At 47.7% G+C, this 24,593-nt stretch overlaps 1 protein-coding gene across 2 annotated transcripts in view; it reads left to right on the top strand.

Annotated features, from left to right (window-relative positions):
- The window catches only part of DIS3 (DIS3 homolog, exosome endoribonuclease and 3'-5' exoribonuclease), a 114,222-nt gene that overhangs the window by 15,206 nt on the left and 74,423 nt on the right, over positions 1-24,593 (top strand). For both annotated transcript variants that reach the window (XM_063952929.1, XM_063952927.1), the window contains exons 3-4: positions 1,189-1,346; positions 16,993-17,186. In XM_063952929.1, coding sequence (XP_063808999.1) covers positions 1,189-1,346; positions 16,993-17,186 — 352 coding nt within the window. The remainder of the gene's footprint in view (positions 1-1,188; positions 1,347-16,992; positions 17,187-24,593) is intronic.

The following is a 24,593-nucleotide window of genomic DNA, read 5'->3' as shown; positions in this document are numbered from 1 at the left end:
CACAGATTGAGAACCACTGTATTATCTGGTTATATTTAAAATCAGGACCCTTATCTGGTTAAGAATAGTATAGAAATCCAGAAAACGTCATGTCACCTGTCACCCATCATACTGCAAATCTCTTACATGTGGCCTATGGAATGCATGACCTCTTTCTCTCCAACAACTTCTGGCTATAACAGAAACATGGTTTGCAAAATCAGAGCATGCCTCCCCTGCAGTCCTTTCACACGGGGGTCTCCACTTTACCCTTTCTTTCAGGCCTGGAAGCACACACTTGTGTGAGGTAAATTATGCCTTTTCTCCACGTCTCACATTTATATTTGTACCAAATGTTCCATCACTTATTCACTTCTTTTGAAGTACATCCTATCCAGACTTTCTGCCCTATGTCTCTGCGCATTGTTGTGTCCTCCTGGACCGTACCATCAACTTCTTGATAATTTTTCTGCCTGGATCATTAGTGAATTCAACATCCTCATTGATAATTTACATTATTAATAATAATAATAATAATAATAATAATAATTTTATTTATATAGCGCTCTTTCTCCAATAGGACTCAAGGCACCTAACGGATACAGAGCATAATATAGTACAGAAAACATTGCAATGAAGTACAGAACAGCTTTTCATAAAATACAGATGCATGAAGATACTAAAAGGGACACTATGGAAATGCTTGAGTGAACAGGAAAGTCTTGAGTCTACTTTTGAAGGATTCTATAGTTGGGGCCTCTCGCACTGTGCGGGGAAGTGAGTTCCATAAAGTCGGAGCTGCATGACTAAAAGCTCGACCCCCAGATGAATTACGGTAGATTCTAGGTACTGCTAAAAGTCCTTCATCTACAGATCGCAGTAATCGAGTGGGGCAGTATGGGGTCAGAAGCTGTTTCAGGTACCTTGGGCCTTGGTCATGTAATGCTTTGAAACTCAGTAAGCCAATCTTGAAGATGATTCGCCATCTTACAGGCAGCCAGTGAAGGGAGTAGAGGATGGGTGTTATGTGGCTAGAACGGGGACATTCTTCCTGTGCTTCCAAACTACTCTCACTATGCTGTATTTGACAGTTTGTGGATTTTGCTTTCTGTAAAATGTTCGGAGTGTAACAATTAGATAGATGTCATTTATTCAAGACCTTTTTATATAGCTCCCAAGTTTTTAGTATTGTGTTTGTTTTGTTTTCAGATTGATATTCTTGAAGACCCTATTATCCAGAATCTGATATTGTTGCAGACTGTCCTCCAAGAAGTAAGGCGTCGTAGTGCACCAGTGTATAAACGGATCAGAGACCTTACTGTCAACCCTGAAAAGCATTTCTACACATTCACCAATGAGCACCATCGGTAATCTTTGCTAGCACCGTTCTTTTTTGCAGATACCCCATAACAAACTCTTTATTAGTCTCAGAAAGAGTTGCATGTTGCTTGGGGATATTTGTAATTACTGAAAGTATATGAGGGCGCAGATGGGATGTTTAGTCCAGTTGGCAGGCCACTGGGAAATAAATTACTCCTCCTCTTTCATTGTTCCTCCTGACTTTATCATTAACGCAGCAAGGAGACAACAATAAGAGAAAGAGAACAGACACAAAATGGTGCATTCCTGTGTTCTAGTCTGTGCTCCCCTACAGCTATGATTCAATTATTGTTAGTACAAAACATAGAAACATAGAATTTGATGGCAGATAAGAACCACTTATCCCATCTAGTCTGTTCCTTTTTTTTATATACCTTAGGCAATCTCAACCCTTTTTGAACCTTATGGTACCCACACATGGTGCTATTTGTGCTAGGTGCGGTTTGAGCCTATACAATGTGCGCTATGAGATTTGGAGTAAGTGGGGTATGCTATTTGAACTATGTCCGATTTTGAATACACTACAATGTACTTTATGCAATATAGTACAAAAATACCTGCCTGCACATACTATTTCTCTGACGTCCTAGTGGATGCTGGGAACTCCGTAAGGACCATGGGGAATAGCGGCTCCGCAGGAGACTGGGCACAAAAGTAAAGCTTTAGGACTACCTGGTGTGCACTGGCTCCTCCCCCTATGACCCTCCTCCAAGCCTCAGTTAGATTTTTGTGCCCGACCGAGCAGGGTGCAATCTAGGGGGCTCTCCTGAGCTTCTTAGAAAAAGTTAGTTTTAGGTTTCTTATTTTCAGTGAGACCTGCTGACAACAGGCTCACTGCATCGAGGGACTAAGGGGAGAAGAAACGAACCTGCCTGCTTGCAGCCAGCTTGGGCTTCTTGGCTACTGGACACCATTAGCTCCAGAGGGACCGAACACAGGCCCAGCCTCGGAGTCCGGTCCCAGAGCCGCGCCGCCGGCCCCCTTACAGAGCCAGAAGCAAGAAGAGGTCCGGAAAATTGGCGGCAGAAGACATCCGTCTTCAACAAGGTAGCGCACAGCACTGCAGCTGTGCGCCATTGCTCCTCAGGCACACTTCACACTCCGGTCACTGAGGGTGCAGGGCGCTAGGGGGGGGCGCCCTGAGCAGCAATACAAACACCTTGGCTGGCGAAAAATACACCACATATAGCCCCCAGGGCTATATGGATGTATTTTAACCCCTGCCAGAATTCAGCAAAAAGCGGGAGAAAAGTCAGCCGAGAAGGGGGCGGAGCCTATCTCCTCAGCACACTGGCGCCATTTTCCATCACAGCTCCGCTGGAAGGACGTCTCCCTGACTCTCCCCTGCAGTCCTGCACTACAGAAAAGGGTAAAAAAGAGAGGGGGGGCACTAATTTGGCGCAGTTTGATAATATCAGCAGCTATAAAGGGAAAAACACATTATATAGTGGTATCCCTGTGTATATATAGCGCTCTGGTGTGTGCTGGCATACTCTCCCTCTGTCTCCCCAAAGGGCTAGTGGGGTCCTGTCCTCTATCAGAGCATTCCCTGTGTGTGTGCGGTGTGTCGGTACGATTGTGTCGACATGTTTGAGGAGGAAAATGATGTGGAGGCGGAGCAATTGCCTGTAATAGAGATGTCACCCCCTAGGGAGTCGACACCTGAGTGGATGGGCTTATGGAAGGAATTACGTGACAGTGTCAGCTCTTTACAAAAGACAGTTGACGACATGAGACAGCCGGCTACTCAGCTTGTGCCTGTCCAGGCGTCTTAAAGGCCATCAGGGGCTCTAAAACGCCCGTTACCTCAGATGGCAGACACAGACGCCGACACGGATACTGACTCCAGTGTCGACGATGAAGAGACGAATGTGACTTCCAGTAGGGCCACACGTTACATGATTGAGGCAATTAAAAATGTTGTACATATTTCTGATAATACAAGTACCACTAAAAAGGGTATTATGTTTGGTGAGAAAAAACTGCCTGTAGTTTTTCCTGCATCGGAGGAATTAAATGAAGTGTGTGATGAAGCGTGGGTTTCCCCCGATAAAAAACTGATAATTCCTAAAAGGTTATTGGCATCATACCCTTTCCCGCCAGAGGATAGGGCACGTTGGGAAACACCCCCTAGGGTGGATAAAGCGCTCACACGCTTGTCTAAACAGGTGGCACTACCCTCTCCTGAGACGGCCGCCCTTAAGGAACCTGCTGACAGAAAGCAGGAAAATATCCTAAAATGTATATACACTCACACGGGAGTTATACTGCGACCAGCAATCGCCTCAGGGTGGATAAGGCGCTCACACGCTTATCAGAACAAGTGGCAGTCCATCTACGGATAGGGCCGTACTTAAGGAGCCAGCTGATAGGAGGCTGAAAAATATCCTAAAAAGTATACACACACATGCTGGTGTTATACTGCGACCAGCGATCGCCTCAGCCTGGATGTGCAGTGCTGGGGTGGCTTGGTCGGATTCCCTGACGGACAATATTGATACCCTAGACAGGGACAGTATATTACTGACTATAGAGCATTTAAAAGATGCATTTCTATATATGCGTGATGCACAGAGGGATATCTGCCGACTGGCATCAAGAGTAAGTGCGCTGTCCATTTCTGCCAGAAGAGGGTTATGAACACGACAGTGGTCAGGGGATGCGGATTCCAAAAGGCATATGGAAGTATTGCCTTATAAAGGGGAGGAGTTATTTGGGGTATTTCTATCAGACCTGGTAGCCACGGCAACTGCTGGGAAATCCACATTTTTACCCCAGGTAGCCTCTCAACATAAGAAGACGCCGTATTATCAGGCGCAGTCCTTTCGGCCCCATAAGGGCAAGCGGGCAAAAGGTTCCTCTTTTCTGCCTCGTGGCAGAGGGAGAGGGAAAAGGCTGCAGCAAACAGCCAGTTCCCAGGAACAAAAGCCCTCTCCCGCCTCTGCCAAGTCCTCAGCATGACGCTGGGGCTTTACAAGCGGACTCAGGCACGGTGGGGGCCCGTCTCAAGAATTTCAGCGCGCAGTGGGCTCACTCGCAAGTGGACCCCTGGATCCTTCAGGTGGTATCTCAGGGGTACAAATTGGAATTCGAGACGTCTCCCCCTCGCCGTTTCCTAAAGTCTGCTTTACCGACGTCTCCCTCCGACAGGGAGGCGGTATTGGAAGCCATTCACAAGCTGTATTCCCAGCAGGTGATAATCAAGGTACCCCTCCTGCAACAGGGAAAGGGGTATTATTCCACGCTGTTTGTGGTACCGAAGCCGGACGGCTCGGTGAGACCGATTTTAAATCTAAAATCCTTGAACACTTACATACAGAGGTTCAAATTCAAGATGGAGTCACTCAGAGCAGTGATTGCGAACCTGGAAGAAGGGGATTATATGGTGTCTCTGGACATCAAGGATGCTTACCTCCATGTCCCAATTTACCCTTCTCACCAAGGGTACCTCAGGTTTGTGGTACAGAACTGTCACTATCAGTTTCAGACGCTGCCGTTTGGATTGTCCACGGCACCCCGGGTCTTTACCAAGGTAATGGCCGAAATGATGATACTCCTTCGAAGGAAGGGAGTTTTAGTTTTCCCTTACTTGGACGATCTCCTGATAAGGGCAAGATCCAGGAAACAGTTGGAAGTCGGGGTAGCACTATCTCAGGTAGTGTTGCGGCAGCACGGTTGGATTCTCAATATTCCAAAATCGCAGCTGATCCCGACGACACGTCTTCTATTCCTAGGGATGATCCTGGACACAGTCCAGAAAAAGGTGTTTCTCCCGGAGGAGAAAGCCAGGGAGTTATCCGAACTAGTCAGAAACCTCCTAAAACCAGGCCAAGTGTCAGTGCATCAATGCACAAAGGTCCTGGGAAAAATGGTGGCTTCCTACGAAGCAATCCCATTCGGCAGATTCCACGCAAGAACTTTCCAGTGGGATCTGCTAGACAAATGGTCCGGGTCGCATCTTCAGATGCATCAGTGGATAACCTTGTCACCAAAGACAAGGGTGTCTCTCCTGTGGTGGTTACAGAGTGCTCATCTTCTAGAGGGCCGCAGATTCGGCATTCAGGACTGGGTCCTGGTGACCACGGATGCCAGCCTGCGAGGCTGGGGAGCAGTCACACAGGGAAGGAATTTCCAGGGCTTGTGGTCAAGCCTGGAGACATCACTTCACATAAATATCCTGGAGCTAAGGGCCATTTACAATGCTCAAAGCCTAGCAAGACATCTGCTTCAAGGTCAGCCGGTGTTGATCCAGTCGGACAACATCACGGCAGTCGCCCACGTAAACAGACAGGGCGGCACAAGAAGCAGGAGGGCAATGGCAGAAGCTGCAAGGATTCTTCGCTGGGCAGAAAATCATGTGATAGCACTGTCAGCAGTGTTCATTCTGGGAGTGGACAACTGGGAAGCAGACTTCCTCAGCAGGCACGACCTCCACCCGGGAGAGTGGGGACTTCATCCAGAAGTCTTCCACATGATTGTAAACCGTTGGGAAAAACCAAAGGTGGACATGATGGCGTCCCGCCTCAACAAAAAACTGGACAGGTATTGCGCCAGGTCAAGGGACCCTCAGGCAATAGCTGTGGACGCTCTGGTAACACCGTGGGTGTACCAGTCAGTGTATGTGTTCCCTCCTCTGCCTCTCATACCCAAGGTTCTGAGAATTATAAGACGGAGAGGAGTAAGAACTATACTCGTGGCTCCGGATTGGCCAAGAAGGACTTGGTACCCGGAACTTCAAGAGATGCTCACAGAGGACCCGTGGCCTCTGCCTCTAAGAAGGGACCTGCTCCAGCAAGGACCCTGTCTGTTCCAAGACTTACCGCGGCTGCGTTTGACGGCATGGCGGTTGAACGCCGGATCCTGAAGGAAAAAGGCATTTCCGGAGGAAGTCATCCCTACCCTGATCAAAGCCAGGAAGGATGTAACCGCAAAGCATTATCACTGCATTTGGCGAAAATATGTTGCGTGGTGCGAGGCCAGGAAGGCCCCAACGGAGGAATTTCAACTGGGTCGATTCCTGCATTTCCTGCAAACAGGAGTGTCTATGGGCCTCAAATTGGGATCCATTAAGGTTCAGATTTCGGCCCTGCCGATTTTCTTCCAGAAAGAACTGGCTTCAGTTCCTGAAGTTCAGACGTTTGTCAAGGGGGTGCTGCATATACAGCCTCCTTTTGTGCCTCCAGTGGCACCTTGGGATCTCAATGTAGTTTTGGGGTTCCTCAAATCACATTGGTTTGAACCACTTAAATCTGTGGATTTAAAATATCTCACATGGAAAGTGGCCATGCTGTTGGCCCTGGCTTTGGCCAGGCGAGTGTCAGAATTGGCGGCTTTATCCTGCAAAAGCCCCTATCTGATTTTCCATTTGGACAGGGCGGAACTCCGTTTCTCCCTAAGGTGGTGTCAGCGTTTCACCTGAACCAACCTATTATGGTGCCTGCGGCTACTAGGGACTTGGAGGACTCCAAGTTGCTATACGTTGTCAGGGCCCTGAAAATATATGTTTCCAGGACGGCTGGAGTCAGAAAATCTGACTCGCTGTTTATCTTGTATGCACCCAACAAGCTGGGTGCTCCTGCTTCGAAGCAGACTATTGCTCGTTGGATTTGTAGTACAATTCAGCTTGCACATTCTGTGGCAGGCCTGCCACAGCCAAAATCTGTAAATGCCCATTCTACAAGGAAGGTGGGCTCATCTTGGGCGGCTGCCCGAGGGGTCTCGGCTTTACAACTTTGCCGAGCAGCTACTTGGTCAGGGGCAAACACGTTTGCTAAATTCTACAAATTTGATACCCTGGCTGAGGAGGACCTGGAGTTCTCTCATTCGGTGCTGCAGAGTCATCCGCACTCTCCCGCCCGTTTGGGAGCTTTGGTATAATCCCCATGGTCCTTACGGAGTTCCCAGCATCCACTAAGACGTCAGAGAAAATAAGAATTTACTTACCGATAATTCTATTTCTCGTAGTCCGTAGTGGATGCTGGGCGCCCATCCCAAGTGCGGATTGTCTGCAATACTTGTACATAGTTATTGTTAACTAAATCGGGTTATTGTTGTTGTGAGCCATCTTTCCAGAGGCTCCTCTGTTATCATGCTGTTAACTGGGTTCAGATCACAAGTTGTACGGTGTGATTGGTGTGGCTGGTATGAGTCTTACCCGGGATTCAAAAATCCTTCCTTATTGTGTACGCTCGTCCGGGCACAGTATCCTAACTGAGGCTTGGAGGAGGGTCATAGGGGGAGGAGCCAGTGCACACCAGGTAGTCCTAAAGCTTTACTTTTGTGCCCAGTCTCCTGCGGAGCCGCTATTCCCCATGGTCCTTACGGAGTTCCCAGCATCCACTACGGACTACGAGAAATAGAATCATCAGTAAGTAAATTCTTATTTTTGCCTTGAGATATGGACTAGACGGGTGCGCACATTGCATCGCAAGGAACAATACACATGATGTGAACTGAACTAGACGCAATGCTATTTGAACTAAAAAGATAAAATAGCATGCGAGAATCGCACAGTGTGTGGGCACCATTAGGTCTTTCATCTCTCTGCTAATCTGCCGATGTAGATGTTTTCATGTATAGCCCTGGCACCTTGTGCAAATGCTAAGAATATTTAGAAAAATAAGTGTTCAGGTGAAAGTATTTACACATGGTGGTCTAGTAGGAATCTTGAAGATTCTTCACTTTAAAATCTCCATTTGAAAGTGCAGTGTTGGGGGTCCTCTTTTTATAGTAGTGCTGGGAAGAACCTATGAACCCGCAGGAGCAATTGATATGAGAGCAGTACAATATATTGATATTTGGGCTATTGTACTCAGATTCCTCACATGGGGATTATAGGACTTCAGTGTTGCAGCCTCTTCTGGTAGTGCTGAAAAGATTCTAATCATGAAATTGTTTTGCACCCTGTCTGTCCCGGGAGCAGTGCTCCACAGACAAGGTCACAGGGACAGTCGCTTCCTTACCTGGCTATCCTCTGTTGCCAAATTTAGGTTATAAGAGGCATTAAACTCAAGTCAGAGTTAAAGAATAACCCTCCCAGCCCAGATTTAGGGCATGATTCATAGTTGCAAGCAAAGCCAGAAAGCACACAACAGGGCAAAACCATGCTGCACTGCAGGTGGAGCAGATGTAACATGTGCAGAGAGAGTTACATTTGGGTGGGGGGGGGATGTTCAAACAAATCTAAATGCCAGTGTAAAAGTAAAGCTGTCCAGTAGTTGTGTGTTACATGCAAAAATAGCCAATATTTACCCTACACAAAAAAAATATAACCCACCCAAATCTAAATCTCTCTACACATGTTACATCTGCCCCACCTGCAGTGCGACATGGTTTTGTCCAATTGTGTGCTTTTTGGCTTTGCTTGCAACTGTAAATCAGGCCCCTAGTGGAGCCACAGTAAATGCTGAGTTCCCCTCGCTGTACCAGTGTTTGGAGTGGGGATTGGTGTAAAGATCTAGTTAACCAGCCCTGAGATCCTAGACGGCAACCAGTAGGGTGGACATTTGTAATCTTTCGCCACTTTGATTTTATGTCAGTCAGTAAATATACTGTGAGACTGCATATTATATTAAAATCTAGAAATAGTTTATTGGTGTATATAAATTATGTTCACAAAATTGCTTGCAATTCAAAAGAATGATAAACAAGAATTAATACTCAACTTCTATGTGAAAGTTCTTAAATATGTCCTTCATATCAGTGGGAGATACATCACCACACATGGGGCCTGATTCAGGATTCAGGTTTGGTCGGATCTGTACCGATGCTTGATATTTTGTCCTCTGTGCTCACCTTGAAAATAAGAGTTGGTTAGACTCTGAAACATTGGTGTATATGGCATGCTGATGATTACAATATCAATCACTGATACAAGCTTCGGAGTGCTATATTTATAATATTCCTAAAAATCGAAGGACCAAACTGTGTGCCCCATAGTACATGAACCAACAAATGTAATGAGCAATCAAAACTTTATAACAGGTCATATATTGGGTACCAATGGAGGCAGCCAGACCACTGCGACTTGAACAGCTTGAAAATAACATGCACAGCATGAATAGCCTATAAAGCAGGACAATCTCACGTCTAACCACCAACCACTCACGTCTGCCATATCGCTACATGTTTCGTGACTGGGACTTCATCAGAGGGCTGGTTTAGTGTCTCACAGTCTCCACTAAAAAGAACACAGTGGCCAGTCACCTGCTCTCTCCTTTCGGTTGTGTCATAGCAACCGCAAAGTCCATGACAAATGAATACAACATAATTACAATATTGCACTTTACACTCTACTAATTATGTTTATGTAAAGCTTTCTCAAATAAAAATATAGTAATGCTATTAAAAAAGAACACAGCGACCGATCATCGACTCTTTCAGTTGTTGCAGTTGCTATGACACGGCCGAGAGATCCGGTGATTGGCTGCTGTTCTCTTTTTAGTGGAGACTGTGAGACGTTAGGTCAGAGCCGGCCATTGGCAAACTAGGCAATTGCCTAGGGCATTTGATATGCCTAGGGGCATCATCTGCTTCTGCTGATTAAAATGATATGCGACATGCCTATAATCTGTATGTAGCATTTCATATGCAGATACAGCCACAGTCTCACACAGTATATTGGCATGCTGCATATCAGTTTAATCAGCAGAAGCTGCTTGTGCATCCTAGCCACATAGCAATGCAAATAAGATGCATTTTCATAAAAAAAATGTGCCCGACGTTAGCATTGATGCAAGATTTGTGAGGACACATCTGTATCCAAGCAGAGGCAGAGGTCACAGTGTTAGTGGAAGTGTGAGTGCTGTGTGCATGTGAGAGGGTTGGTTGTGCAGTAGTGTTCAGAATATGTGTAAGGAGCATTATGTGTGTCATGTAAAAATGCATTAATAATGTGCAACATGTGTAAAGGGCCACTATGTGTGTCATTAAGTGTATAAGGGCATTAATAATGTGCGGCATATGTGTAACAGGGTACTAATGTATGTGTGTCATTATGTGTATAGGGGCACTAATAATGTGCAGCAAATGTGTAGGGGGCACTATGTGTGTCATTATGTGTATAAGGGCATTAATAATGTGCGGCATATGTGTAAGGGACATTATGTGTAAAAGGGCATTAATAAAGGTTGTCATAATGTGTAAAGTGCATTATGTTTATAAGGACATTAATGTGTCTCATATGTGTAAGGGGCATTACTGTGTGGAATTGTGTATAAATGCATTACTAATGTGTGGCATTTATGTGTATAAGGTGCTCTACTATGTGGCGTTGCAAATAGAAAGGGCACTACTGTGTCGTCTAATGTGAATAAAGAGCAATAAGGTGTGGTGTAATGTGAATAAGGAGCAATTCAGTTTGATGTAATGTGAATAAGGGGCTCTACTGTGAGGAGTAACGTTTATAAGGTAAAGTGATACTACTGTGGGATGTAATATGAATTATGGACACTATCGCAAGATAAAATGTGAATAAAGTTGCAGTACTGTGTGGCGTAATTGGAATTGGGGTTACTATTGTGTGGCCATGTCCCTTCCCAGCAAGAAGATGCCCCTTTTTGGGCTGTGCGTCAAATGTGCGAACTGTTCCTATTTAAAATATAGGGGGTACAAGGACTGCTATGGGTGAGGGGTAATGGTGCTGGGAAAGATGTGCAAGGTCAGAGGCAGAACCAGCGGTGGTGCTAGGGGCACCAGGCAAAATCTTGCCTAGGGCATCATATTGGTTAGGGCCGGCTCTGCATTAGGTCATCCCTCTGATGAAGTACCAGTGACAAAACAAGTTGGTGTTTCGATGTGAGATTGTGCATGCTTTTATTTTCAAGCTTTTTAACTTGCGGTGGTCTGACTCCCTCCATTGGTACGCATTCTATTGACTCCCTCCATTGGTACGCATTATATGACCTGTTATCAGTTTTTGATGGCTCATTGAATTTGTTGGTTCATGCACTCTTTTGTTCCTTCATTTTTTTAAATTGTTACCCGAGACTTGCATTCAGAAAGTGAAAGGGGAAGACTCCGACCTGCTGTGAGACGCAATATACGTTAGATCTGGTGTGTTGTGAATAGCAATCGATTCTGGGACATGTGGTTCAAAGAAAAAGTAATTGTTAGGTGAACTGATACTAGCGCACTGACTTTAATAATATATAATTTCTCTGACGTCCTAGTGGATGCTGGGAACTCCGTAAGGACCATGGGGAATAGCGGCTCCGCAGGAGACTGGGCACGAAAGTAAAAGCTTTTGGACTACCTGGTGTGCACTGGCTCCTCCCCCTATGACCCTCCTCCAAGCCCCAGTTAGATTTTTGTGCCCGAACGAGAAGGGTGCACACTAGGTGGCTCTCCTGAGCTGCTTAGTGAAAAAGTTTAAGTATAGGTTTTTTATTTTCAGTGAGTCCTGCTGGCAACAGGTTCACTGCACCGAGGGACTAAGGGGAGAAGAAGCGAACTCACCTGCGTGCAGAGTGGATTGGGCTTCTTAGGCTACTGGACATTAGCTCCAGAGGGACGATCACAGGCCCAGCCATGGATGGGTCCCAGAGCCGCGCCGCCGGCCCCCTTACAGAGCCAGAAGACAGAAGAGGTCCGGGAAATCGGCGGCAGAAGACGTCCTGTCTTCAATAAGGTAGCGCACAGCACCGCAGCTGTGCGCCATTGCTCTCAGCACACTTCACACTCCGGTCACTGAGGGTGCAGGGCGCTGGGGGGGGGGCGCCCTGAGACGCAATAAAAACACCTTAGATGGCGAAAAATACATCACATATAGCTCCTGGGCTATATGGATGCATTTAACCCCTGCCAGTTTTTCCTTAAAAAAGCGGGAGAAAGGTCGCCGAGAAGGGGGCGGAGCCTATCTCCCCAGCACACAAGCGCCATTTTCCCTCACAGCTCCGCTGGAAGGACGTCTCCCTGACTCTCCCCTGCAGTCCTGCACTACAGAAACAGGGTAAAACAAGAGAGGGGGGGCACTAATTTGGCAGATTAATCAATACAGCAGCTATATAAGGGAAAAACACTTATATAAGGTTATCCCTGTATATATATAGCGCTCTGGTGTGTGCTGGCAAACTCTCCCTCTGTCTCCCCAAAGGGCTAGTGGGGTCCTGTCCTCTATCAGAGCATTCCCTGTGTGTGTGCTGTGTGTCGGTACGTTGTGTCGACATGTATGAGGAGGAAAATGGTATGGAGGCGGAGCAATTGCCTGTAATAGTGATGTCACCCCCTAGGGAGTCGACACCTGACTGGATGGTCTTATGGAAGGAATTACGTGATAGCGTCAGCACTTTACAAAAGACTGTTGACGACATGAGACAGCCGGCAAGTCAGTTAGTACCTGTCCAGGCGTCTCAAACACCGTCAGGGGCTCTAAAGCGCCCGTTACCTCAGATGGTCGACACAGACCCAGACACGGACACTGACTCCAGTGTCGACGGTGAGGAAACAAACGTGTTTTCCAGTAGGGCCACACGTTACATGATCACGGCAATGAAGGAGGTTTTGAACATTTCTGATACTACAAGTACCACAAAAAAGGGTATTATGTGGGGTGTGAAAAAACTACCCGTAGTTTTTCCTGAATCAGATGAATTAAATGAGGTGTGTGATGAAGCGTGGGTTTCCCCCGATAAAAAACTGCTAATTTCTAAAAAAATTATTGGCATTATACCCTTTCCCGCCAGAGGTTAGGGCGCGTTGGGAAACACCCCCTAGGGTAGATAAGGCGCTCACACGCTTATCAAAACAAGTGGCGTTACCGTCTCCTGATACGGCCGCCCTCAAGGAGCCAGCTGATAGGAAGCTGGAAAATATCCTAAAAAGTATATACACACATACTGGTGATGCGGATTCCAAACGGCATGTGGAAGTATTGCCGTATAAAGGGGAGGAGTTATTTGGGGTCGGTCTATCGGACCTGGTGGCCACGGCAACGGCTGGGAAATCCACCTTTTTACCCCAGGTCACCTCTCAGCAGAAAAAGACACCGTCTTTTCAGGCTCAGTCCTTTCGTCCCCATAAGGGCAAGCGGGCAAAAGGCCACTCGTATCTGCCCCGGGGCAGAGAAAGGGGAAAAAGACTGCAGCAGGCAGCCACTTCCCAGGAACAGAAGCCCTCCCCCGCTTCTGCCAAGTCCTCAGCATGACGCTGGGGCCTTACAAGCGGACTCAGGTACGGTGGGGGGTCGTCTCAAGAATTTCAGCGCGCAGTGGGCTCACTCGCAAGTGGACCCCTGGATCCTGCAGGTAGTATCTCAGGGGTACAAATTGGAATTTGAGACGTCTCCCCCTCGCCGGTTCCTGAAGTCTGCTTTACCAACGTCTCCCTCCGACAGGGAGGCGGTATTGGAAGCCATTCACAAGCTGTATTCCCAGCAGGTGATAATCAAGGTACCCCTCCTACAACAGGGAAAGGGGTATTATTCCACGCTGTTTGTGGTACCGAAGCCGGACGGCTCGGTGAGACCTATTTTAAATCTGAAATCCTTGAACACTTACATACAAAGGTTCAAATTCAAGATGGAGTCACTCAGAGCAGTGATAGCGAACCTGGAAGAAGGGGATTATATGTTGTCTCTGGACATCAAGGATGCTTACCTCCATGTCCCAATTTGCCCTTCTCACCAAGGGTACCTCAGGTTTGTGGTACAGAACTGTCACTATCGGTTTCAGACGCTGCCGTTTGGATTGTCCACGGCACCCCGGGTCTTTACCAAGGTAAAGGCCGAAATGATGATTCTTCTTCGAAGAAAAGGCGTCTTAATTATCCCTTACTTGGACGATCTCCTGATAAGGGCAAGGTCCAGGGAACAGTTAGAGGTCGGAGTAGCACTATCTCAAGTAGTACTACGACAGCACGGTTGGATTCTAAATATTCCAAAATCGCAGCTGATTCCGACGACACGTCTGCTGTTCCTAGGGATGATTCTGGACACAGTCCAGAAAAAGGTGTTTCTCCCGGAGGAGAAAGCCAGGGAGTTATCCGAGCTAGTCAGGAACCTCCTAAAACCAGGCCAAGTGTCAGTGCATCAATGCACAAGGGTCCTGGGAAAAATGGTGGCTTCTTACGAAGCGATTCCATTCGGCAGATTCCACGCAAGAACTTTTCAGTGGGATCTGCTGGACAAATGGTCCGGATCGCATCTTCAGATGCATCAGCGGATAACCCTGTCTCCAAGGACAAGGGTGTCTCTCCTGTGGTGGTTGCAGAGTGCTCATCTTCTAGAGGGCCGCAGATTCGGCATTCAGGACTGGGTCCTGGTGACCACGGATGCCAGCCTGAGAGGCTGGGGAGCAGTCACACAGGGAAGAAATTTCCAGGGCTTGTGGTCAAGCATGGAAACGTCATTTCACATAAATATCCTGGAACTAAGGGCCATTTACAATGCCCTAAGTCAAGCAAGGCCTCTGCTTCAGGGTCAGCCGGTGTTGATCCAATCGGACAACATCACGGCAGTCGCCCACGTAAACAGACAGGGCAGCACAAGAAGCAGGAGGGCAATGGCAGAAGTTGCAAGGATTCTTCGCTGGGCGGAAAATCATGTGATAGCACTGTCAGCAGTGTTCATTCCGGGAGTGGACAACTGGGAAGCAGACTTCCTCAGCAGACACGACCTCCACCCGGGGGAGTGGGGACTTCACCCAGAAGTCTTCCACATGATTGTGAACCGTTGGGAAAAACCAAAGGTGGACATGGTGGCGTCCCGCCTCAACAAAAAACTAGACAGATATTGCGCCAGGTCAAGGGACCCTCAGGCAATAGCTGTGGACGCTCTGGTAACACCGTGGGTGTACCAGTCAGTGTATGTGTTCCCTCCTCTGCCTCTCATACCCAAGGTACTGAGAATCATAAGAAGGAGAGGAGTAAGGACTATACTCGTGGCTCCGGATTGGCCAAGAAGGACTTGGTACCCGGAACTTCAAGAGATGCTCACGGAGGACCCGTGGCCTCTACCTCTAAGAAAGGACCTGCTCCAGCAGGGACCCTGTCTGTTCCAAGTCTTACCGCGGCTGCGTTTGACGGCATGGCGGTTGAACGCCGGATCCTGAAGGAAAAAGGCATTCCGGATGAAGTCATCCCTACCCTGATCAAAGCCAGGAAGGATGTAACCGTGCAACATTATCACCGTATTTGGCGTAAATATGTTGCGTGGTGTGAGGCCAGGAAGGCCCCTACAGAGGAATTTCAACTGGGTCGTTTCCTGCATTTCCTGCAAACAGGACTGTCTATGGGCCTAAAATTAGGGTCCATTAAGGTTCAAATTTCGGCCCTGTCAATTTTCTTCCAGAAAGAACTGGCTTCAGTTCCTGAAGTTCAGACGTTTGTCAAGGGGGTACTGCATATACAGCCTCCTTTTGTGCCTCCAGTGGCACCTTGGGATCTCAATGTAGTTTTGGGGTTCCTAAAATCACATTGGTTTGAACCACTCACCACTGTGGACTTAAAATATCTCACATGGAAAGTGGTAATGCTGTTAGCCCTGGCTTCAGCCAGGCGTGTCTCAGAATTGGCGGCTTTATCCTATAAAAGCCCTTACCTAATTTTTCATACGGACAGGGCAGAATTGAGGACTCGTCCTCAATTTCTCCCTAAGGTGGTTTCAGCGTTTCACTTGAACCAGCCTATTGTTGTACCTGCGGCTACTAGGGACTTGGAGGACTCCAAGTTGCTGGACGTAGTCAGGGCCCTGAAAATATATGTTTCCAGGACGGCTGGAGTCAGAAAATCTGACTCGCTGTTTATCCTGTATGCACCCAACAAGCTGGGTGCTCCTGCTTCTAAGCAGACTATTGCTCGTTGGATTTGTAGTACAATTCAGCTTGCACATTCTGTGGCAGGCCTGCCACAGCCAAAATCTGTAAAAGCCCATTCCACAAGGAAAGTGGGCTCATCTTGGGCGGCTGCCCGAGGGGTCTCGGCTTTACAACTTTGCCGAGCAGCTACTTGGTCAGGGGCAAACACGTTTGCTAAATTCTACAAATTTGATACCCTGGCTGAGGAGGACCTGGAGTTCTCTCATTCGGTGCTGCAGAGTCATCCGCACTCTCCCGCCCGTTTGGGAGCTTTGGTATAATCCCCATGGTCCTTACGGAGTTCCCAGCATCCACTAGGACGTCAGAGAAAATAAGAATTTACTTACCGATAATTCTATTTCTCGTAGTCCGTAGTGGATGCTGGGCGCCCATCCCAAGTGCGGATTGTCTGCAATACTTGTACATAGTTATTGTTACAAAAATCGGGTTATTGTTGTTGTGAGCCATCTTTTCAGAGGCTCCTCTGTTATCATGCTGTTAACTGGGTTCAGATCACAGGTTGTACGGTGTGATTGGTGTGGCTGGTATGAGTCTTACCCGGGATTCAAAATCCTTCCTTATTGTGTACGCTCGTCCGGGCACAGTATCCTAACTGAGGCTTGGAGGAGGGTCATAGGGGGAGGAGCCAGTGCACACCAGGTAGTCCAAAAGCTTTTACTTTTGTGCCCAGTCTCCTGCGGAGCCGCTATTCCCCATGGTCCTTACGGAGTTCCCAGCATCCACTACGGACTACGAGAAATAGAATTATCGGTAAGTAAATTCTTATTTTTTTTAATACTTTCTAACATGCTGGAATCTTGACTTTTTTCTTTTTAAATAACAGAGAAACTTACATAGAACAAGAGCAAGGTGAAAATGCTAATGATCGAAATGACAGAGCAATCCGAACCGCAACAGCATGGTACTCTAAGCATTTGAAAAAATCAGCAAATCTGAAAAACCTAGAAGTGCTATTAATAACAAATGATCAAAGAAACAAAGAGAAGGCAGTGGAGGAAGGAATTATTGCATACACCTGTAAGTAAATTTATTATTTTTTTCTTCAGGTACCAATGTGCTTTGAAATGCTATATATATAACGGGGATTGACAAATCCCAAGTGCAAGGTAGCCAAAGCTAACAAATTGTTGCTGTCCCGCAGCACACATCAGGAGATTCAGCAGTTATGGAGATCAGCGATGCTGCCAGACTGCTGGGGAACTGAACTGGGTTCACTCCCTGGCTTCTGATCAGGTCTCCATTCCAGAGCCTGCCTGGACCTGCTGTTGGCCAGTGCTCTTGCCCTTCTAGAGGGTGGTGGTTTTTCCTCATCTGATCAGCATGTCGCCGCCATCTTTCAGATTAATCCATTGCATCCCAATTCATAAGATGTGCGTGAGGTCAGGCACCCTAGGATTTCTAGGAACTGAGGCTGCACTCTGTGATTTCCCTGTTAAGGGAATTTCACTGGTATTTGTGCTCGGGGGAGAGAGAATGAGCCGGGGGAGGACCTGACTCTCTCCCCTCTTGTGGTAACCGCAATCTTCCCTGCCTGTGGAATAGTCTTAATGGAGGAGGAAAAGACCCATTTCTCAGCCTCTACAGGAAGAAACGGCATACATGGTTGCTGGTTGTTTTATGTATATACTGTTTGTTGCACAACCATGTTTGTTACTACAGAGCCACTGCATAACAGTGATACTTTTCCACTGCTGTTTGTGAGTCCTTCTCCCCTCCTCAATATAACATGGCTCTTGGCTCATAGCTGATAGTGATCACGCTGCACTGACTTCTTCTGGCTTCAGCGTATCTGACAATAGCATAGTTGACTCTTAGCTCATAGCCAATAGGGATCATTACACTGACTTATGCTGGCTTTAGCATAGCTGATTGTATTGTCTGCAGCTGCCTTTGGGCAAACTGACTAAGCTCCTCCTTAAACACACTCCCAAGAGCAGCACGGTTGGATTGCTCCCTCACAGCGCTGGGGTCTTGGGTTTGATTCCTACTGTGGTCCTAGCTGTCTCAATCTTGGGATCCAGCCCAAGGAGGGTTATGCTTCCTGTTACAGTAACATAGTTAATGAGGTTGAAAAGAGACAAAATGTCCATCGAGTTCAATCTGTATTGTAATTCCTACACTAATCTGTATGTAACTATAGTTTAACGATAATGACCCAGATGAAGTTATGTTTTTCAGTCTAACAACTATGATTCGGGATTTTTGTAAAATACACTCTCTTTGAAATGCTATATCCTTGGATATTTCTTTCAGTTAGGAATTTATCTAATCCATTTTTAAACATATTGACTGAGTCCACCATTACTACCTTCTCTGGCAGAGTGTTCCAGCTCCTTACTGCCCTTACTGTGAAGACCCCTTTCCTTCATTGTGTATGAAATTTTCCCTCCTCTAACCTCAGAGGGTGTCCACGTGTCCTGTGTAGAGATTTTTCAATAAACAAATTGCCTGATAGATCCTTGTACTGTCCATTTATATATTTGTAAATATTAATAATGTCAACTCTTAGCCGCCTCTTTTTGAGTGTAGCCATATCTAACCTAGTAAGCCTTTCCTCATAATCCAATGCCTCTAACCCCTTAATCAATTTGGCGGCTCGCCTCTGAACCCTTTCAATATTCCAAGATATCTTTTTTCATAGTGCGGTGCCCAGAACTGTACACAATATTCAGGGTGTGGCCATGCCAATAATTTATACAGTGACAGGATTACACTCTCATCCCTTGTCTCAATTCCCCGTTGCATGCATGCTAACACCTTATTTGCCTTTGTTGCTGCACTTTGACATTGGTAGTAGTAAGGATTATTTCTCTAACGTCCTAGTGGATGCTGGGGACTCCGTAAGGACCATGGGGAATAGACGGGCTCCGCAGGAGACAGGGCACTCTAAGAAAGAATTTGGATACTAGTGTGCTCTGGCTCCTCCCTTTATGTCCCTCCTCCAGACCTCGGTTTGAATCTGTGCCCGGACGAGCTGGGTGCTACTTAGTGAGCTCTCCTGAGCTTGCTATAAAGAAAGTATTTTGTTAGGTTTTTTTTTTATTTTCAGAGAGATCTGCTGGCAACACACTCTCTGCTACGTGGGACTGAGGGGAGAGAAGCAGCCCTACTCACTGAAGATAGGTCCTGCTTCTTAGGCTACTGGACACCATTAGCTCCAGAGGGATCGCACCCTTGGTCGTCCGATCCCGGAGCCGCGCCGCCGTCCCCCTCGCAGAGCCGGAAGACAGAAGCCGGTGACAGAAGCAAGAAGTCTTCGAAATCTGCGGCAGAAGACTCCAGTCTTCATATGAGGTAGCGCACAGCACTGCAGCTGTGCGCCATTGCTCCCACACTTAACCCACATACTCCGGTCACTGTAGGGTGCAGGGCGCAGGGGGGGGCGCCCTGGGCAGCAATTAGAGACCTCTTGGCAAAAGTGGGCATATATACAGTTGGGCACTGTATATATGCATGGGCCCCCGCCATATTTTTACACAGAAACGCGGGACAGAAGCCCGCCGCTGAGGGGGCGGGGCTTCTTCTTCAGCACTCACCAGCGCCATTTTCTCTCCACAGCTCCGCTGAGAGGAAGCTCCCCAGGCTCTCCCCTGCAGAATCAAGGTAGAAAGAGGGTGAAAAGAGAGGGGGGGCACATAAATTTGGTGCAAAAACAGTATATACAGCAGCTACTGGGTTAACACTAAGTTACTGTGTAACTCCTGGGACATATAGCGCTGGGGTGTGTGCTGGCATACTCTCTCTCTGTCTCTCCAAAAGGCCTTGTGGGGGAACTGTCTTCAAATAGAGCATCCCCTGTGTGTGTGGTGTGTCGGTACGCTTGTGTCAGCATGTTTGACGAGGAAGGCTATGTGGAAACAGAGCGGGAACAAATGAATGTGGGGTCGCCGCCGACGGCGCCAACACCCGATTGGATGGATATGTGGAAGGTTTTAAATGATAATGTTACTTCCTTGCATAAAAGGTTGGATAAAGCTGAAGCCTTGGGACAGCCGGGGTCTCAGCCCATGCCTGATCCTATGTCGCAGAGGCCGTCAGGGTCTCAGAAGCGCCCACTATCCCAAATTGTTGACACAGATGTCGACACAGATTCTGACTCCAGTGTCGATGGCTGATGCATAGTTACAGCCTAAAATGGCTAAAGCCATCCGTTACATGATTATAGCAATGAAAGATGTGTTGCACATCACAGAGGAAACCCCAGTCCCTGACAAGAAGGTTTATATGTATGGGGAAAAAAGTCAAGAGGTGACCTTTCCCCCTTCACATGAGTTAAATGAGTTATGTGAAAAGGCTTGGGAATCTCCAGATAGAAAGCTGCAGATTTACAAACGGATGCTTATGGCGTATCCTTTCCCGCCAACGGACAGGTTACGCTGGGAATCCTCCCCGAGGGTAGACAAAGCTTTTACACGCTTATCCAAGAAGGTAGCCCTACCGTCACAGGATACGGCCGCCCTAAAAGATGCTGCGGATAGAAAGCAGGAGGGTATCCTGTAGTCCATTTATACACATTCAGGTACCCTACTAAGGCCGGCGATTGCGTCGGCCTGGATGTGTAGTGCTGTAGCAGCATGGACAGATACCTTATCTGAGGAACTTATACCTTGGACAAGGATACTATAGTACTGACCCTGGGGCATAAAAAAGACGCTGTCCTATATATGAGAGATGCTCAAAGAGACATTAGCCTACTGGGCTCTAGAATAAATGCAATGTCGATTTCTGCCAGAAGGGTCCTGTGGACTCTGCAATGGACGGGCGATGCCGACTCAAAAAGGCACATGGAGGTTTTACCTTACAAGGGTGAGGAATTGTTTGGGGACGGTCTCTCGGACCTGGTCTCCACAGCTACGGCTGGGAAGTCAAATTTTTTGCCATATGTTCCCTCACAACCTAAGAAAGCACCGTATTACCAAATGCAGTCCTTTAGATCACAAAAAGGCAAGAAAGTCCGAGGTGCGTCCTTTCTTGCCAGAGGCAGGGGTAGAGGAAAGAAGCTGCACAATACAGCTAGTTCCCAGGAACAGAAGTCCTCCCCGGCTTCCACTAAATCCACCGCATGACGCTGGGGCTCCACAGGCGGAGCTAGGCCCGGTGGGGCCGCGTCTCCGAAATTTCAGCCACAAGTGGGTTCACTCCCAGGTGGATCCCTGGGCTATAGAGATTGTGTCTCAGGGATACAAGCTGGAATTCGAAGAGATGCCCCTTCACCGTTACCTCAAATCGGCCCTGCCAGCTTCCCCCTTAGGGAAATAGTGTTAGCTGCAATTCACAAATTGTATCTTCAGCAGGTGGTGGTAAAGGTTCCCCTCCTTCAACAGGGAAGGGGTTACTATTCGACCATGTTTGTGTTACCGAAACCGGACGGTTCGGTCAGACCCATATTGAATTTAAAATCCCTGAACATATACCTGAAAAGGTTCAAGATGGAATCGCTCAGAGCGGTCATCGCAAGCCTGGAAGGGGGGGATTTTATGGTGTCTCTGGACATAAAGGATGCTTACCTTCATGTCCCCATTTATCCACCTCATCAGGCGTACCTCAGATTTGTGGTACAGGATTGTCATTACCAATTCCAGACGTTGCCGTTTGGTCTCTCCACGGCACCGAGAATATTTACCAAGGTAATGGCGGAAATGATGGTGCTCCTACGAAAGCAAGGGGTCACAATTATCCCATACTTGGACGATCTCCTCATAAAGGCGAGGTCCAGAGAGCAGTTGCTGATCAGCGTAGCACGCTCTCGGGAAGTGTTACAACAGCACGCAGTTGATTCCTACGACTCGTCTGCCCTTCCTGGGCATGATTCTGGACACAGACCAGAAGAGGGTTTATCTCCCGATGGAGAAGGCTCAGGAGCTTATGACACTGGTCAGAGACCTATTAAAATCAAAACAGGTGTCGGTGCATCACTGCACGCGAGTCCTGGGAAAGATGGTGGCATCATACGAGGCCATTCCCTTTGGCAGGTTCCATGCGAGGACCTTTCAATGGGATCTGTTGGACAAGTGATCCGGATCACATCTACAGATACATCGGCTGATCACCCTATCCCCCTGGTCCAGGTTTTCTCTCCTGTGGTGGCTGCAGAGTGCTCACCTTCTCGAGGGCCGCAGATTCGGCATTCAGGACTTGGTCCTGGTGACCACGGACGCAAGCCTCCGAGGGTGGGGAGCAGTCACACAGGGCAGAAATTTCCAAGGTCTGTGGTCAAGTCAGGAGACTTGTCTTCACATCAACATCCTGGAACTAAGGGCAATATACAACGCCCTACGTCAAGCGGAGACCCTGCTTCGCGACCGACCGGGGCTGATTCAGTCAGACAACATCACCGCAGTGGCTCATGTAAACCGCCAGGGCGGCACAAGGAGCAGGGTGGCGATGGCGGAAGCCACCAGAATTCTTTGCTGGGCGGAGAATCACGTAAGTGCACTGTCAGCAGTGTTCATTCCGGGAGTGGACAACTGGGAAGCAGACTTCCTCAGCAGGCACGACCTCCACCCGGGAGAGTGGGGATTTCATCAAGAAGTCTTCACGCAGATTGCAAGTCGGTAGGATCTGCCACAAGTAGACATGATGGCATCCCGCCTCAACAAAAAGCTACAGAGGTATTGCGCCAGGTCAAGAGACCCTGAGGCGATAGCTGTGGACGCTCTAGTGACACCGTGGGTGTTCCAGTCGGTCTATGTATTTCCTCCTCTTCCTCTCATACCCAAGGTGCTGAGAATCATAAGAAGAAGAGGAGTGAGAACAATACTCGTTGTTCCGGATTGGCCAAGAAGGACTTGGTATCCAGAGCTGCAAGAAATGCTCACAGAAGACCCATGGCCTCTGCCTCTAAGACAGGACTTGTTGTAACAGGGGCCCTGTCTGTTCCAAGACTTACCGCGGCTGCGTTTGACGGCATGGTGGTTGAACGCTGGATCCTAGCAGAAAAAGGCATTCCGGATGAGTTTATTCCTACGCTGATAAAGGCTAGGAAGGACGTGACGGCTAAACATTATCACCGTATATGGCGAAAATATGTTGCTTGGTGTGAGGCCAGGAATGCCCCTACGGAGGAATTCCAGCTGGGCCGTTTCCTTCACTTCCTACAGTCGGGAGTGACTTTGGGCCTAAAATTGGGTTCCATTAAGGTCCAGATTTCGGCCCTATCCATTTTCTTTGAAAAAGAACTGGCTTCTCTTTCTGAAGTGCAGACGTTTGTAAAGGGAGTGCTGCATATTCAGCCCCCTTTTGTGCCTCCAGTGGCACCTTGGGATCTTAACGTGGTGTTAAGTTTCCCGAAATCCCACTGGTTTGAGCCACTTAAAACCGTGGAGTTAAAATTTCTCACGTGGAAGGTGGTCATGCTATTAGCCTTGGCTTCAGCTAGACGTGTGTCAGAATTAGCGGCTTTGTCACATAAAAGCCCCTATCTGGTTTTCCATATGGACAGGGCAGAATTGCGGACCCGTCCGCAATTTCTGCCAAAAGTGGTGTCATCTTTTCATATGAACCAACCTATTGTGGTGCCTGTGGCTACTCGTCACTTGGAGGATTCCGAGTTACTAGATGTGGTCAGGGCATTGAAGGTTTATGTAGCCAGAACGGCTAGAGTCAGGAAAACTGAGTCACTGTTTATCCTGTATGCACCCAACAAGCTGGGTGCTCCTGCTTCAAAGCAAACTATTGCTCGCTGGATCTGTAACACGATTCAGCAGGCTCCTTCTGTGGCGGGATTGCCGCTGCCAAAATCAGTAAAAGCCCATTCCACAAGGAAGGTGGGCTCTTCTTGGGCGGCTGCCCGAGGGGTCTCGGCATTACAGCTTTGCCGAGCAGCTACTTGGTCGGATTAAAACACTTTAGCAAAGTTCTACAAGTTTGATACCCTGGCTGAGGAGGACCTTGTGTTTGCTCATTCGGTGCTGCAGAGTCATCCGCACTCTCCCGCCCGTTTGGGAGCTTTGGTATAATCCCCATGGTCCTTACGGAGTCCCCAGCATCCACTACGGACTACGAGAAATAGATTTACCGGTAAGTAAAATCTTATTTTTTTTCCCAGTAAGGGAGTTGTCATGTATTCTTCTCCTTGTACATTTTCAGGTGTTGGCCAGTATAGCCAGTTTGTATCTTCTGCAAGATCTCCCTATGGGAGCTTCGTCAGGGTCAGCCCCTCTATTCTGTAGGTAATACAGGGACATAGCACAGCAGATGCACATCGGCCCAATAATTATATAGTGTGTACTTAGCTTAAGCATGCACTTAGATAATACTCTGGGCGGAATACACCATCATGTATCTGTAGAAGGACAATATACTCCACAGCGCCATATGGTGAGCTTATACAAAGAGTAGAACTGTCTAAGGAAAGGGGTTAAGAAAGAAAAGTGTAGGATGAGCCTTGCTTATTACAGTGGGGGTCATTCCGAGTTGTTCGCT

Source organism: Pseudophryne corroboree, chromosome 2 (assembly GCF_028390025.1).
Source record: "Pseudophryne corroboree isolate aPseCor3 chromosome 2, aPseCor3.hap2, whole genome shotgun sequence".
Taxonomy (NCBI): domain Eukaryota; kingdom Metazoa; phylum Chordata; class Amphibia; order Anura; family Myobatrachidae; genus Pseudophryne; species Pseudophryne corroboree.
The sequence above is the reverse complement of the archived record's forward strand: the minus strand, read 5'-3'. Positions and strand labels throughout refer to the sequence as shown.